This window comes from Sardina pilchardus, chromosome 4, assembly GCF_963854185.1.
Source record: "Sardina pilchardus chromosome 4, fSarPil1.1, whole genome shotgun sequence".
Classification (NCBI taxonomy): domain Eukaryota; kingdom Metazoa; phylum Chordata; class Actinopteri; order Clupeiformes; family Clupeidae; genus Sardina; species Sardina pilchardus.
The window spans coordinates 18073431-18090461 of NC_084997.1; the positions used below are offsets into that span (position 1 = coordinate 18073431).

At 42.9% G+C, this 17031-nt stretch overlaps 2 protein-coding genes and 1 non-coding gene across 3 annotated transcripts in view; 1 reads left to right on the forward strand and 2 right to left on the reverse strand.

Moving 5' to 3' along the window:
• The window catches only part of kif5c (kinesin family member 5C), a 33333-nt gene extending 32182 nt beyond the window's left edge, over window positions 1-1151 (reverse strand). Inside the window, exon 1 of the mRNA XM_062533654.1 lies at window positions 916-1151. Within this exon, the coding sequence (XP_062389638.1) occupies window positions 916-1041 (126 nt within the window). The 5' untranslated portion in view covers window positions 1042-1151. The remainder of the gene's footprint in view (window positions 1-915) is intronic.
• A 9628-nt stretch (window positions 1152-10779) lies between these two features.
• Window positions 10780-14456, forward strand: LOC134077805 (alpha-(1,3)-fucosyltransferase 7-like). Its single transcript, XM_062533446.1, has 2 exons — window positions 10780-10868; window positions 11951-14456. Exon 2 carries the CDS (start codon window positions 11973-11975, stop codon window positions 13044-13046), a length of 1074 nt encoding a protein of 357 aa, XP_062389430.1. The 5' UTR covers window positions 10780-10868; window positions 11951-11972; the 3' UTR covers window positions 13047-14456.
• A 1509-nt stretch (window positions 14457-15965) lies between these two features.
• Window positions 15966-16047, reverse strand: trnas-aga (transfer RNA serine (anticodon AGA)). The gene has a single exon. It is a non-coding gene; the product is annotated as a tRNA-Ser (tRNA).
• Window positions 16048-17031: the final 984 nt, after the last annotated feature.

Below are 17031 nucleotides of genomic sequence, written 5' to 3' on the forward strand. Positions count from 1 at the left end.
GCATGGGTTTGATTCAAACTCCTTCATTCAAATCACAAGGCAATCTGTTGCCACAGCAGAAACACCCACAGTGCAGTTGATGATCTGGCAGTTCATGCTAAATTTAACTCAATTTTGGACCCCTAGAATATTGGATTTTTAGTAATAGCTGAAAGAATCATTCTCACAGACATGACATAGCAAGTAAAGTCCCACTCAAGCATTCAAAATGTTAGTTGGTCAATGCAACCGCAAGTCTTTGAATCACAAAGTGAATACATTTGCTAAAAAAATGAAGAGGAAAAGGAAAGAGGAAATTATATTAAGTTGAAGGATCCCGTAAACAGCCATGTCGTGCAGTCAGTGACATTATTAAGATGACAAATCGTCCCCAAAACAGAGTTCATGCAGGTCATGGTAATTAAATTCTCCACGATAATGCCTGTAATTAAGATGTTGAATGTCCCTGGTGTCCCCTGCCTGATCTGATTAAGATTTTTCACTGAATTTAGACGCACATTTACAGCATGATACTCCAATCCCGTTCTGCCCATCAACAAACCAGCAAATCATTTCAAAGACATTAGGCGTCAGTGGTTGAATAGCCAACATCAGTTTCGCCGATAAAAAAAAAATCGAGGAGGTGGATTTTCCGCGTTTCCTGCTCTCAGCGGAGTGTGATACTGTGCTGTTGAAATATAACAAAGATTTCCGCTTGTAGACGCTAAAAAAATGGACTTGAAGCCTACCTACGCCTCAGTTATGGTAAAAGTAAGTTAGCTCGTTATGTGCAGCAGACCATGTTGTTTGATGCTATGACAATTCCGGAACGCAAGATGGGTAGCCAAACAAAGGTATCACACCTGTATTGAAATGCTGCTATGACTCTCCCTCCCATCAAAACATTGCACGTTTATCAATTTAGACTATACTCACCGATACGACAACCGTGTCTTCCCCTTTGAATTTGGGAGTGTATTTATCCCCTCTTGATACCTCTGCGGCGTTCAGTGGTCTGAAGCGGCACATTACTTTTACGCAGCATTCAGATGCGTCCGCCATATCTGTCAGTCCAAGCAAAAATGACCAGAGAAACTTTTACAACCAGCGAAAATAAAGCCCAAAGCCAAAACAAATAATCAAGCCGTGGTGATGGGCATTGTTGATCAACGTCGATGGCCAGCTAGCAGAGGCGCCTGCTCAACTCCTCGATCGTGTTGGATTTCTTGGCGTCAACGGTACCTGTAGCCCCAACCAATTCACACTTGCAGTTAAATGTTTTTAGTCGAGAAATTAAATTTACTTTGAAACTTTATTTCCGTATAGCCTGGCTGGCGCACAAATCCCAAGTCCGTCCGTATCCAGATTATCTGAGACGCAGCATCAGCACCGCACACCTCTGCTCTCCACCTACGTTTCCACTCCTCCTTCAGGCGCTTCCAATTCCGAACACTCCCCTGCACTGTTGAAACCTTACCCTTTCCATACCATGTGCAGCACAGAGCTTTGAACGGAATTGTGGGTATGGTAGTTTATCCTATCAAGCGTAGGCGTGTTTTAAAGGCATAACGTAGGCTAGGCTATATGGTTATGAATGTGAAGTCTGTTTGTTGTCTGATGGAAATCACTAGACGTTATCCAATGGGAAGTCATCTTCAGGTGACGTAATCGATCTCGTAAATCGATCGAATCCTTTTTGGGGATTTTTTTTAATTTTTTTTTTTAATCCTTTTCAGATATTTCTTAGTGCCTATAAGTGCACGTCCTGAGGGAGGCATCCTCTAAAAGTCCTTCTAATGCGATCATTTGGACCAGGTCCAAAGTTCAAAGATAGATATGTAGATATAGATAGATAGATAGATAGATTGATTGATTGATACTCTCCCAGCAAACATGCCCGTGTGGGCCCGCAGTGGCATGTAATTCGGGCCCACTGCGGGCCCCATTACCGTCGTGAAATGCGGGGCAGATGCGGGCCCCACACTAAGGGACCCTGGTAGGGCTCCTGTGGGCAAACCCACAGTTTGGGCAGAGTGTGGGGCTTGCCCACATTTGGCTCATTGGGCCCCCAGTGGGACCCATTATGGGCCCTATTCCCATACCCTCCCAAAATCCCCCACTACCCCCACACTTGTGTGGGTTTACTGTGGGGTAGTGTGGGTTTACTGTGGGCTTAGTGTGGGGTATTGTGTGCTTAGTGTGGGGTAGTGTGGGGTAGTGTGGGTTTACTGTGGGCATAGTGTTGGGTAGTGTGGGCTTACTGTGGGGTAGTGTGGGCTTACTGTGGGCTAGTATGGGTTTACTGTAGGGTAGTGTGGGCTTACTGTGGGGTAGTGTGGCCATGTGTGTGCCCACGCTACCCCACAGTAAACCCACACCTGGCCCATGTGTACCTCATATGTAATAGTTGCAGTTGTTGAACAAGCTGGTCAATATTAGAATAAAAGACTAATCGAATGTACATAACATTGACATTTATTAATTAAAAACACAGAAATTAATTTGCTCTGTGTGTGAGCTCTTCGGCTCCTGCCTCCATCTCGGTCAGCTCTCAGACGGCAGGTTTAATCCGCCTCTTTCAAATTCCTCTGTTTGCTACTGGACAAAGCTTCAACTAATCACACCACTTTTTCCTCTGACGTATGTAAAACAACCACAACGATAGGCTTCTCGCAAAACCCCATTGACATGCCTACTAGTGCGTCATTGCCTTTACCGGGCTTGCCCGCAGAAATCCTAAGTGGGGCCCCAAAGGGCAAAACAGCTGTGGGGTCCGCATGGGCTGCCCTGATGGGGCCAATGCGGGCAAACCCACAGTGGGCCTGCCCGCAGAAATCCCTAAATGGGGCCCCAAAGGGCAAAACAGCTGTGGGGCCCGCATGGGCTCCCCTTACGAGGCCAATGCGGGCTAAGTGTGGGCAAGACCACAGTGGACTTGCTCGCAGAAACCCGTAAATGGGGCCCCAAACGGCAAAACAGCTGTTGGGCCCGCATGGGCTACCCTTATGGGGCCAATGCGGGCAAAGTGTGGGCAAACCCACAGTGGGATTGCCCGCAGAAATCACCCCATTGACATGCCTACTAGTGCGTCATTGCCTTTACCGGGCCGTTAGTCATGCTTCATTTTCATTGGATTTCCCGATCCTGTGAAAATTTGAAATGGTAGAGGTGGATAGGCTGCTTGGCCAGACTGACTGTTTGCAAAATCTTGCGCAGCGTCACAGGACGTATGGGCGAGCCCAGGCTACCTAAACATACAAATTGCATTGACATTTTCATATTGATTTGGCACTGCAACCGTCAGCATTCAACATTGCTTGAACTGTTTAAATTCTGAAATTATTGGTTGTTGGTTGATGTTCTTTTTCTATATATGTATATAGTGTACACACACAGTATGAAAAGAAGCTTCTTTACGAGCAGCGTCTTCAATAAGTTGCCCACAGAAATTAAAAATTGGGATTTCTATGGGCTGCGCTTTAGGCCTTTAGGGGGCTTATGCGGGTAAATCGTAGAAAAGCCACCAAAACTGGTGTGGGTTTACTGGGGACCCTAAGGGAAGAAGCTGTGGGTCCCACATGGGCTCCCCTTACGGGGCCAATGCGGGCAAAGTGTGGGCAAACCCACAGTGGGCTTGCCCTCAGAAATCCCTAAGTGGGGCCCCAAAGGGCAAAACAGCTATGGGGCCCGCATGGGCTGCCCTTATGGGGCCAATGCGGGCAAAGTGTGGGCAAACAGAGCTATACTGAGCACAGCGGCAGACCAGTTCTTGCGATGCCAAACCATGTGATGTGATGTAATGGGACCTATAGGCATCCACGGTGTGTTTGCGCAATGGGTGCAGGTCGACACTAGCAGCTTACCGGTCGGTAGCAGTGTCTGGACGCGGGGCGGGGTCATGGTAACGGATAAGAAGCGCGGCTGAAGGTGGAGAGCCTAGCCACAGTGGTTATCGTCAATGTACAGTGCACACATGGTATGCACACATGGTATGTGGGGAGTTCACTACCAGAATGTGTTGCTCACATCGTGAGCATACTGATAAAAACAAGTTCAGAGCCAGGTCAATTCACTTTGAGAATGTTCTGTGAGAAAATGATAATCCAAATGGGAGGATAGAGAATTTACATATTCTGTTCTCGATTGCAAAACGGAGAGACTGCCATGCTTAAACGTTACTACAAAGTGAAAGAGCGCCTACCCAAGGTCAGCGGTGACAAGTCAATCTCTCTGTCGAACACTGTTCAAAATCTAAGAATTCATTCTGAACAGCATTTGTCTCAAAAAGGCCTTCATCTGTCGTCCCGGGTCTAACATTTGCCTGGGACTGCCATTTTGGTACGATAAAGTATCTGCTGTAAAACCTCTTCTGACTCCTCTGCAAGGACCAGCAGAATGGCCTGCATCAAGGCCAGTTCACAGACCTCCTGCCTCAAAACCACAGCGCAGTGGGGAGGGACAGTAGCCTGGAAACCATGACTCTCTTCGCATGGCAAACATTTATTTCCTGGTTTGTGAACGCTTGTCTGAAGTTTGAAATCATTGGAGTTCAATCACTAATGTTTGGTAATGACATAGGGGACGGGGGACCACAGGGGACACAACGATAACGATATGCTTGAAACTTAAATGTAATCGCTCTCAGGAACGCCCTCTGTTCGCTGATTGGGCGGAGGTGTACTTGCCGGAGTAAACGAAAGTGGATCAAGGTATCCCAGACGTAGTACTGAAGGGAAAAGAAATTGAGCGGAAGTGCGCAGACAGGCTGGAGTCGGGCTAGAGGGACAGGGGGTGTTTAATTGTAATGAAACGTAATGGGGGGGGGGGGGGGGCAAACGAATTGCAGCGCGTAGACCTTTCCCACAATGTGCTGGACCCGCTCCCTCACCTGGCAAGCAAGCACCCTCTGTGCATCCTTGCCAGGTGTCCAGGTGGGCAGCGAGGCGAGTGATATCGAGTGATTTATGGTGCATATCAGAGCTCAAAGAGGCAAAGGTGTGAGGGCACCCACAGGGGCTCGGAGTATCACATGCATGTGGCTTCATGATGGAGGTGTGGGAGGAATATTTTTTTATGCCTCGGCTCATGCATGATCGTAGTCACAGTCAATGTGATGGCACAGGCTCTCCCATCAAGACATTGTAAGACCTGCTCAGACCCAGGGAAATGGTGTTACACCAGTGCTGACGGGGTTGACATAGCTCAAGGCTCCAACTGACCAGACAGGAGCAGATCTGACCGACGCCGCTATCTACGGATGTTCGGGTCCACCCTCGATGGCCAGGTAGCTGGAGTGGGGGAGAAGGTTGGGACTGGGGGCGAGGCAGAGCCCTTGTGGACTCGAGTTCGGCACATCAAACTCAGAGGTGGAAAACTCCTAACCTGACTTTCGCCAGATCCTGTAGTTCGCCGTCTGCTTCACACAAGGATCTGGGACTTCTCGATAGGAGATGTATTTCTGAAGGCGGGTCCTTGTAAAACATCCTCGCATGTGATTTGATAAACCACTTGCCTGTTATCTTGAATGACGTGCTAGGCTTCTTCAAGTTCTTGCCAAACCCGGTCGGAAGAAGAGTAAAAACATCCTTGCCACCAATAAATGTCTTCAAAACTATTCTCTGAAAGAATGAATACTCGATAGATTCGACAAAACGGTTGAAATAGCAGAATCAATGTCAGCACAAGACTCCTCGCTGCGTGCCGCCATTGTTATTTGAATCAAACACTCGCTTCGGCGCTCCTGATTGGCTGCTCATTTTTTGATCACTGGCTAGGGGTTTGGATTGCCCTCGCGTCCAGACCCTTGTGTGGAGCTCAGCGAAACGCCTCTGGTGGAGCATGGCGGAACTACAAGGGTCTGGCGAGAGTCAGGCTAGAAAACTCCAGCTCTAGAGAGTAAAAATCCAATCATGTATTGGTTTTACCTGAGCACTTAACAGAGGTGATCTCTTCAATTAGCTGCTCTACCTGACTGAAGAGTTATGCTAATAATTAGAATCAGCTTGTTTAAGTGAATGGTTGGCACAGGTACAGTGGTGGGACGTTTACTCTCTGAAGCTGGACTTTTCCACCTATATATGATCATGGCCGGCTTATGGCTCATGGCTGGCTGTGCAGCGGGAGCCGTCCAGAGGTAGCCTGACGAGCCAGACCCACATCAAGATGTAGGGTCTGGACACTCACCGTAGGCAGGGCTCAATCGGAGGGGTGGGATAAACAGTTGTCTTTCAAATTCCCTCCCCGCAGTAGGATAACGCTAAACGAATCATCTTCTTGTTTTCAAGTAGCAGGATGCGTAACCTTCCCTCTCCACGCAATAGGATAACGCTAAACGAATCATCTTCTTGTTTTCAAAAAACAGGATGCGTTACCGTCGCAACTTCTGGTCGCATGTCAGTCACCATAATGTTAAGCCCACCCACCGACTCTATACACGCTGTGATTGGCCCGCTGGTGCTGGGGGTTCTCAGCTCCCTGTCTCAATGGATCGTGCCTAGACTGCCCCGCCAGCCAAATTACATTTGCTGCCGCTAGGGGCGTCTAGATTTCTAGGCTAGTCCAGAGGGGGATGAGCAAGTGAAGTGTTATCGGTGGGCTAGAGATCGCTTTTCCAAACAGTCCCTTAGCAGAGCCTGGAGCATCGAGTATAGAGGCATCTTCTCCCTGTCATGGAGGTCGGACAGGATAGACCACAGGTGCCCGGGCCTGGGCTATACAGGGAAACCCAGCGCACAGCCCGGGGCTAACAGCAATCCTTAGATGGTGTCCAGCATTGTTTGCAGCTCAGTAAGGTTTTTGCTTACTTCAGCTGGAGAGGTCGCTCTTGATAGTAGACCTGGAGGGGGGCTTTGCAGGCTTCTCTATACAGATGTATGCCTTATACATGCTTTTATCACAAATAGACTTGACTACTGCAATGCACTTTACACTGGAGTAAGTGAATACTCCCTCAAACGTCTACAACTGGTTCAAAATGCAGCAGCCAGACTTCTCACTGGTACTAGGAAAAGGGAACATATAACACCAGTCTTGGCTGCTCTCCACTGGCTCCCAGTCAAATACAGAATCCAGTACAAAGTAGCATTGACTGTTTTTAAAGCTTTAGCACCTGTGTATGTTGTGGACATGTTATCTCCACATACATTCCAAAGTGATCCTATCCTTATATTAAGATCTGCCTCAGTCTCTGCTTAACACCCCACAATCACGTCTGACACAGAAAGGAGACCGTGCTTTTAGTGTGTTAGCTCGTAGGCTATGGAACAGCTTGCCCAATGAGCTAAAAAACATGGCTTCTGTGACTGGTTTTAAATCAGCGCTTAAAACGCATTTTTACCGTATTGCATTTGATAGCTACTGACCTTGCATGTGATCCTGGGTATCATTCTCCTTGTATTGTATCTATCTTTTGTCTATGTTCTTTGTCTTTTTCCTTTTTGTCCCTCTATTTATTCTTGTATACTGTTTTTATATTTATTTTTCATATACTGATTGTGAAGCACTTTGGTTTTAAATGTGCTATACAAATACATTTTTCTTACTTACTTACTTCTCTGCCAGAGAGGTGGTCGTTCAAAGATACGATTAAAGAGGAATTATGCAGGTTTGGCAATTTCTACTGTGTCTTCGCTTTTGCTTTTCGTTTTCGCTCGTTTTATGCTTGCAGGTTTCTCTGAGTTTCTCCTACAGCTTTAGCGTGTATATTTTCTAACACTCCTCAATCGATCAGTCTGCTTTTTCATGAGCATGATCGCGAGGCTGGAGACTTTCTGTTTGTCAGTGCCACCGGCCCAGTGGCACAAACTTGCAAGTGTGGTTTTTCCGCTCACAGGTGCCATAGGGGGAAACTTGCATAGTTCACCTTTATCTCGCGACATGCACTTATAGGCACTGGGCTGCAAAAAAATCCCTTAAAAATGGTTGTTGGAGATTGCATCATGACTACCGCACTGCAATACTAAAGTACAGCATGCCTACTACAATATCTGTAAGACAGAGAGTTAAAGGGGTTGGTGGAGTCTACAGGATTAATAGGAGTTAAGAATCTTTCCCACAGCTAATAAAACCCTGAGAACCGAGGTGCGTGTCATTATGCCATTCAGAGGGGAAAAGGCGAAAGGTTTTCTGTCCATATCAACTGAGTAAACAAAACAGTCAATCAGCATTATACTGCAGATGTTGATCAGCATTTTTAGCAGCTATAATTTCTGCTGTTTTGACGGGACACTGTTCATATCATTCTCCCATTTATTAATCTCATTAACTTTTGCATGCAACACCCATTGTTGACGATGCGTCCTTGCTTCAGTTCAAAACTGGTGGAAATGGTTCACTATAGCACCACAATTCAAAGAATTCTAAACGGAACCGGTTCAAGAACTGATGAAGGCAAATATGGCCGCAACGTGTAGGCCCATTTGCTTTTAATCCAGTGTTTGCCATGTATAAAGGCTTTTTATATTTCCTAAAAATCTCGGAGTGCCTCTGCAAATCTTTTTTTTGCTTTTGGATTCTCACCTTACCCGTAGCAGAAGAGCACCGGAGTACTATTTTATAAACTCCTGAGCGCCCTAAGCCCTTTTGTGTTTTCTCGGTTCAAAAACTGGTTTGCTGTCAGTGGAAATATGTTCTAAGTTTATTATCCAGAATTTCTTGTTTAACATTTTTGCTTTGTCGTACACAGGAGCAAGCAGTCATGTAATTATTGGATAAAGGCTAAAGGAGATAATACCATACATTCTATAAGATGTATTGTGTGATTGCACCAAATAAAAGAAAAGAAAAAGAAGTTGAAAAAGTATTGCATATTACCCACATAGGGTATTTAAGCCAGCATACTTAAAACATTGGTATGGGTTGTGGGCATCTTTTCACAGATTCACCATAACTCTTAAGGTGATGATGCCCGATTACCCGAGGCAAATAAATGATAACGTCAGACTTTCAATGTAAATGTCTGTGTTGTATTTTTTGATCTTATTGTTATTTATTCGTGGTTTTAATGAGTGAATGAATAATGAGAAAAGAAAAAAAGAAAAGAAATAAAAAAGTATTTGTATTTTATACAACTCAGATTTGCCTGTCTGCTCTAGTACCAGCAAAAGCTAAACAAAATCTTTAGCCTATATAGCTCTAGCAAGAACTTCATGTCTTGCTCCTTTAAAATATTTCCTATTCACCCTATTTCTTGGGAAAAAAAAGGAAATATCCAAATGATTCCAAACTTAGTGTCTGTGACGGGGGGGGCATTTCTTATGTCTTAAGTTTGCCGTGTGCTATTCATCCAAACACTTTTGCTGTGATATTATTGATTGCCCTCAACTGTGAATTTGTTGCCCTGAGGGCCTACTGTCTGGTTCATTGTATGTTTAAAAATGCAATAAACATTGTCTTTATTTTGACAATACTCCAGTCCCTCTCTGTCCATCTTTATATCCCTTTATTGGGAAAGCCTGCTGGTCATCTTGTAGCCTGATTACCATCGACTTTAAAGGCTCTCCATCATGAAAGGCGAGACCAAGAGCCTGTTCTCAACAGTTTCTCCATCATGAAAGGCGAGACCAAGAGCCTGTTCTCAACAGTTTCTCCAAGCGCTTGGTTGACCCGCCTCCTTTAAGTGCCTCGATTTGCTACTGGTCGATGTCAGAAAGGAGTTTGCCGAGTTTAAACCATTCACAACACTCTTTCCTCTGCCTTGAACACGCCTCTACCCAGAGCCGTTGGAGCTGCTCAAAGTTGATTGCTCTCGACCAAAGGGGGCAGTTCCGCAGTTTTGGGGAATTCAGAAATCCTGCTCGATGAGCAATTGGCCAGACCAGCGACAGCAACGCCGAAGGTGTTAGGCTACGTCACTGGGAGGGCATGCCAGGCTAGTCATCTTGGGGGTTAATATCCAAAGTTAGGTTTAACTTGTAATTTACTCAATACTCCCCCTAGGGGTTACATTTGGCAAGAAAAATAAAGACAAGAATCAGGAACGAGTACTTTCCCCATCAGCTGGCGAAGAAAACTAAATAGACAAACAGGCACAGAGTACAACACAAGCACATAGGCAGCAAGTCACAATAAACACTTAAACTCTTTCTTCGCCAGCTGACGGGGAAGGTACTTGTTATATATTCCCAAATAATTAACCTTGGGTTTCTAAACAATTAAAAACACTCCTCAATGAAAGACAGGCTGCTTCCTGTTCTGGTAACATGTAACTAATGCAGTTATTAGGCACATGGACCTTGGACCTGCTTTTTTTGCTCCATTGAAAATTCCCTACCCCAAGAGCATATCTACCTGAGCTCCGGGCTGATTTTTTGCAGTACATTCCTATTGATATTGGAGAATCTTCAAAGCATCAATCTAAGCATCCAAACCATCAGTTTCAAACCCATTAACGATTAACCTAAGCTTCCAGACCATCTTCAAACCATCCCACCATGTATCTTTTGACAAGACAAACCTGGCAAACAGGTTTGACAAGTATGCAGATATAGGAGTATCTACTGAACAACTATTTTTCCAGTTTCCACTACACTTTGTTATTTATTGTATATCAACCTTGGATTAGCCTACACTGTTTAGTTTGCTATAAGGGCAAATGAACAAGAATAAGTGATATATTCTTTCACACAGGCTTATGTCACCGACCACTTGGAGGTGCAAACAATATCAGTTTTGGTTGATTTGACCATCAGTTTGGGAAGTTATTTACTTTCTATTGAGCTCCCTAGAGAATCAAATCACCTGCAATAGTGATGGGGCGGGGTGGGTGGGTGGTGGCATCCAACCTCGGAATAATACCTTCATCAACAATACCGCCCATGTCACTCAAGTGTAACAGCCAGGGCAAGTTCTTCCTAAGGAGACAATTAGGTGTACTACACTCCCGTCAAAAGGTAAGGAAGCTTAAATATTTCAAAAAGTGAACTCAGGGGCTGAAAAGACACTGAGATATGTGTGTCACAGATATTACGTAAACTGAGTTCTTACTCGCCTGACACGGCTCAAAATGATGTTTAGTAAGTAGGTGCTTATTTATTTGGTGCATTTTTGATGCCCAGAGTGCAGCACAAAGTGCTTTAAGCACAGAGATGAAGACATAACAGTTTGGTGTAATCTACATTATAGAGAGATATAGGTTAACTTTTGAAGCTATACAAATAAAGCTGCCTTGCCTCTATCTGGACTACGCCAACCATAAGTGAACACTACAATATCTTACACATTCTTACCACATATATTTATTACAAATTTCAGGGCAGACTTGACGGTGTGAAGAACACTGACTGAAACACTATCAGTTAAATAGCGGGCAGCAGTACTACTTGTCAACCGGTCAATGCTGTAGATAAAAAGTCAGGAAAATAATGGCAAAATGTTTCCTATGAACATACTCGTGTTGTACGTCTTGTGCTTAAGCACATTTTCACTTTTAAGTAATCAATAAAATGCACAAGTTAAGTATATCTGATGTGATGTTTTTGAGTATTTGAATGTGTTCTGCTTGTAAAACATTCAGATTTAATGTATTCCTGTCAGTGGTTGCATTGTCAGATAATGCTGTTCTGTCACACAATCTAGTCGAATTTGAGCATTTTGCAAGTTTGAAGGAAGAGGAAGTATAAAAATTTAAGGAAGCAAGGATGATTTAAAATACGGGTAGAACAAAGAGTGCATATTTTGCTTATTACAAACTAAACAAGCTTCCTCATATGTTTACAGTCTATTTTGCCAGCGTATATGCAGTGAAAGGTTTGCCTATAGAAAATGAAACTGAGATAAAATCTTGAGGTAAAGGGTTACCATACAGTACATTTAAGCAATATGTCACGAGTGAGAGTGGAATGAGGAGGAAGGGAGAGTAGGGAAGGCTTTTCCAACTCCTGAGTGATATTGTGATACAGCCACTCTATTGTTTAATCGTTTTTTTTATTATTATTATTATTATTTATGCTTCTTTGTTGTTTTGTTTCCACAGCAAATACAATCAGAAAACAAATATGCTGGACTTTTGTAGTCACAGATGGACACTTCTGGTTGCCATGATTCTAGTCTGTCTCACGCTTTTTGCCAGTTTGCTTATCCAGTGGCCTTCACTGCCTTTGAAAATTACCTCAATAGTTAAAACTGAAGTCATTAGCATGAACATCAATGTCACAACTGTTTTAGTGTGGTACTGGCCTTTTGGAGTAAAATCTAGTGTGGATGGCAATGTGTGTTGGGAGAGGTTTAGCATACCAGACTGCAAATTGGTGGACGATCGATCCATGTTCTCTCAGGCAGATTTTGTGGTTTTCCACAACCGTGAGCTGATGAGCGGCCAGCAAAGTCTGCCCGTGACCCTGCCCCGACCACAGGGGCAGAGGTGGGTATGGTTCTCACTGGAAAGTCCAGAAAATAATGGGAATGTGAAGCCCTATGCTGGACACTTTAATTACACCATGTCTTACCGCCGTGATGCAGATTTTTACACACCATATGGTAGTTTGGTACCTCAGGACTTTCATACTGGAATGACAGCTGAGGATTTTGCACCAAAGAAAAAGACGTCTTTGGCTTGTTGGGTTGTGAGCAATTTTTTAGCCCACCATAAGAGAACTGCTGTTTACAACAGGCTGAAAACAATTATACCTGTTAATGTGTATGGGGCTGCAGTGAATAAGCGCCTTGATGGAAAGGTTATGTTAGACACGATCTCTCAGTGCTACTTCTACCTGTCTTTTGAGAACTCCATTTTCAAGGACTACATCACAGAGAAGTTGTGGTACAATGGCTTCATGGGTGGAGCAGTGCCTGTGGTTCTTGGTCCACCACGGGAACAGTATGAGGCGGTGGCACCAAAAGACTCCTTCATCCATGTGGACGACTTCCCTACATTAGAGGAGCTTGGAGAGTTCCTCAAGAGGCTGGCGGAGGATAAGAAGCGCTATGCCTCGTACTTCAACTGGAAACGGAAGTATACGGTAAAGCGATTTGACGGTGATGGGGAGAGATTTTGTAAAATCTGCCCCAAAGTCAGTAGCTTACCAAAGCATAAGGTCTATGATGAATTGTATACTTGGGAATGGCAATAATCTGAGGAATCAAAACACCAACAAAAAGTCACTGTCTGTGACTTGTGCCTTTTTTCATCTTTGCACAGCCTATAGCCTACATTGTACTTTTTCATGACATTCAGATCATGCTGGGGCATTTGTATTCAGAAATCTAATTAACTATAGAGGGTACCAGTTGTAAGATACAGCCTTCATACATTACACTGTCAAAACAAATGTGTCACTGGTTCCCACTAGTTGGTAGTACTGTATGTTTAACACCACTCCTTACTGGCAGCTTTCCTCCTGGACAGAACACATGTGGGTTTGTTTACAAACCAGCAAAGAATTTCTTAAGATGTAATGTAAATAGTATTAGATGTAAGAGATATTGTAGGCTAATAGCACAATTGCCGTAAAGCAATCTGTGATTCTCTGGGACATTGGTAAGCAAGTTGCCCGGCTGGTTCTCCATAGGCTACGTTGGGGATGCAGAGGGCTCGCGATTCTCCCTCTTACAAGTTTGTTAACCATCAAAATTATTTTTGGTAAAAAATCTTGCATATACCTTTGGTTGTACATTCACATCTAGCCTACTAGTGGAGAAGTTAAGCACACACATTTGGTACAAAAGAAAACCCATAAACGGGGCCTGATCAGATTTAGAATTAGGTGCCTCTGATTTGGATATTCTTCATATTACACATTCTTCACACCAACTCATATGCCCTATATTTAAATATTGAATAATTAAAAATTCCAAAAGGGATACCATGTGGCTCTTGTGATACCAAATAATATAGGCTACCATATGCAAGTTCATGGAGTGTAATCAGAATTTGTGTTGTAATTGTAATCAGAATTAACAGTCGTTGTGAAAGCGATTTTAGCTTCCACCATTTTTCTGAAAACGCCAGCCTACAACCCAGCCTGATCTGCCGACGATTTGGATTTCACCCTGCAGCTTAGGCTGGAAACCTGCACATCTATCTCTCTATCTCTCCTGCTTCCTGTCCACGTTTACTGGGTCCAATCACAAACTGTCTTATCCACCAGGTGCACCCAGATTGTCGGTCTGATTGGTTGAAGGACTATCAAAGCTTACAGTCATTTGAATATGCCCATTGATCACTCCTCTTGTGCAGTAGAAGTGCAGACTACCCATACTGTCCAATCTTAAAACATTATTTTAAATTAAATTGTTAATTTGTTAATTTAATTAATTCATTAATTAAGTGATTGATTTCCCTTTGGGGATCAATAAAGGATCTATCTATCTATCTATCTATCTATCTATCTAAAAGATTGAGTTTAGTATGGTGATAGGCAGACTACCAGTTTACGTGCAGTGGCTGCACAAACTAAGGAGGGAAGGAATTTGGTGAGCACACATTTTACAACTTCCTGTGATATAAAGTGCCTGTACTATTGTTATGTCATATTTTTGTAATAAAGGCTACTTTGTGAATAATATTGCATCTATTCCTTAAAATAGCCTAGGCTACTTGAGTAAAAGTTCACAATTTTTCAAATGAACGCTTGTCTCATGTTCTTATTCTGTGTATGACTTCTGGGACTTTTTGTCTATGCAAAACGCTTTTTAGTTGTATGGTAGGACATATGTCTGTTCGTAGGCCTACATATTACTATGCTATAGGCTATATTTGTACACAAATATGCATGAAGAAAGGCTAGTAGCTACACACCAAGTCTGATTATTCGGAGGAAATATTCACAAAAAAATGTGTAGGCTATAAACAAGTGTATTCTAATTAGGCTAGTCAGTAGGGCCTAGCCTATAGGCCTACACAACGAAGACTAAGTTCATTGCGAATGAAAAAAAACTTTTGGAACAATCTTGTTTAAAATTTCTCAAATGAAAAATTGGATTTGTATACGGCGGGACAAGCCTGTTATATATGAATACTATGAATGAAGACTAAGGCAGGACAAAGATTGTTCATATAGGCCACATATGCATTAAGGCAAGACATAGGCTAGCCTAGGCTACTGGACTATGACTGTTCATACATGAATATAGGCTATTCTATGAAGACTGCACATGACTGTACATGAATAATATAGGCTATTACATGTGGTAAAGTCATGTGGTGCATTCTAGGACAGATAAGAAATCATGTGTTTTCAGCAAGACATCACTGTTTTATTTCATAAAATGTGATACAAATCTCATCTCTCATTTATTTAATCAACCTGATTTTAATTTTGACCAAATTTTACATCCAATTTTACATCCATCCAAATGAGTCCAAATTCCAAAATAAACCACCAAACTTCATAGAACTGTCCCTTAACATTAAGCACTCGACTAGGCCAAATTTGGACTAGGCTACTATCCTGTTGCAGTAAGAAGGATTGTAACACATAGGCTACACATTATTTGTAGCCTACTTTTCAATATGTATTTCAAGTAGACTATAGTCTGGTCTAACCCATGCTGCTGATAAGGTTGATGGCCGGGTGCTAAAAGATGTTCTTAACCAATAAATGCGGAATTCAGCTCAGAACATGTAGGCCTAACGAAAATAGTTAGCCCACACTCGCGTTAGAAAGAGAAAACGTTTTTTTTTTTTTTGCCATACTGTGAAATGCTGGGAAATTGCACATTTTAACGCTGTAGGCCTAATGTAAAAATATGCACCCCTAATATATATATATTTTTTTTGCCAAAAAATAGTCATCATTGAAGGCCTACCGTTGAACGCACGGTCCGCCACTGCATAAGCCTACAAACAGCACAATAATTAAATTTAGCAGTTGATTTAGTGTCGACTAAATTAGGCCTAGGCTACCCCTTCCAAATCGAATATGTCTCTTGTAGCCCCACAGCTGCTTTTCGCTCTTTTGTTGGCCTGACCAGCCAAGCCGCTAGGGGCGTCGAGATTTCTAGGCTAATCTTTTGCTGTAGAAAGAAACAAAATAGCGGAAAAAAACGATCGTTGTCGGCAGGATTCGAACCTGCGCGGGAAGATCCCAATGGATTTCTAGTCCATCGCCTTAACCACTCGGCCACGACAACTCTGCCCCTAGTGGTGCAGTGGCACTGTTTATGGAAGCCCTGAAGGGCCAAGGTTGTAATTCATTTAGAGGCGAAAATGTACTTATTTTTCTCTTGAATTTGCGAGGGAATGCAAAACTATTGCGAGAGAGAGCAAAAATGATTGCAAGAGAATGCATAAGTTATTGCGAGGCAACATAAGCTCATAAAAGCAATAACGTCTACAAAAGCTGCCTTCAAACAGAACTTTAAAATACGAAACGTGATGTCCTTGTTCAGTTCTGCTGTATTTGAATTAGGAACTTCGGGCAAAGATGTTGTAAAAACACATACAGTGTATCATTATTTTGGCCTATTGATTATGATGTGGTTAATTGAAAGATTTGGATAAAAGTCAGCTAAATGACCAAATATAAATTCTTGAATGATTTTTAATTTTGAGAACACATTCGAGCACACTTCATAAACTTAGGCCTACATCCAGTAGCCTATACTATTTGGTATCGCAGGGGCCAAATTGTATACATTTGTTATTTCTGATCATTTAAACAAGTAATATTTGATGTTTATGAGTCTGTGAAGAATGACAGAGATCTCTGGTTAAATATGCAACTGTATTAGTTGCTTTCAATTCTTTTTTCACCTAACAAAACTCATACTTGTCGGCATTTTTAAAAATGGCTGTCATGGATCCCATGGGCCAAATCCAAGGCGCCTATGATATCAGACCTCCTTTGTGAGTTTATATACCACATTTGATGTTTGTGCTTAACTGCCCCCACTACCTGGTTTGGTAGGAGGCAACAACTAGTTGATTTTTTTGTGAAATGCCATGGGGACACTAGTTATGCATTGTAGGCCACAGTCCACTTCTTTTAGCAGAAACAACTGATAAAATAGTCCTTCAAAAAGGCTTGAATACCTTTTACTTTTATACTTTAAGTACATTTCAAAGTTTGTACTTACTTTTACTTGAGTAAAGAAGTTGAATCACTTCTAACCCTA

What these genes read in the sequence shown, in the direction of transcription:
- LOC134077805 (XM_062533446.1), top strand. Translation starts at nt 11,973, where the DNA reads ATGCTGGACTTTTGTAGTCACAGATGGACACTTCTGGTTGCCATGATT.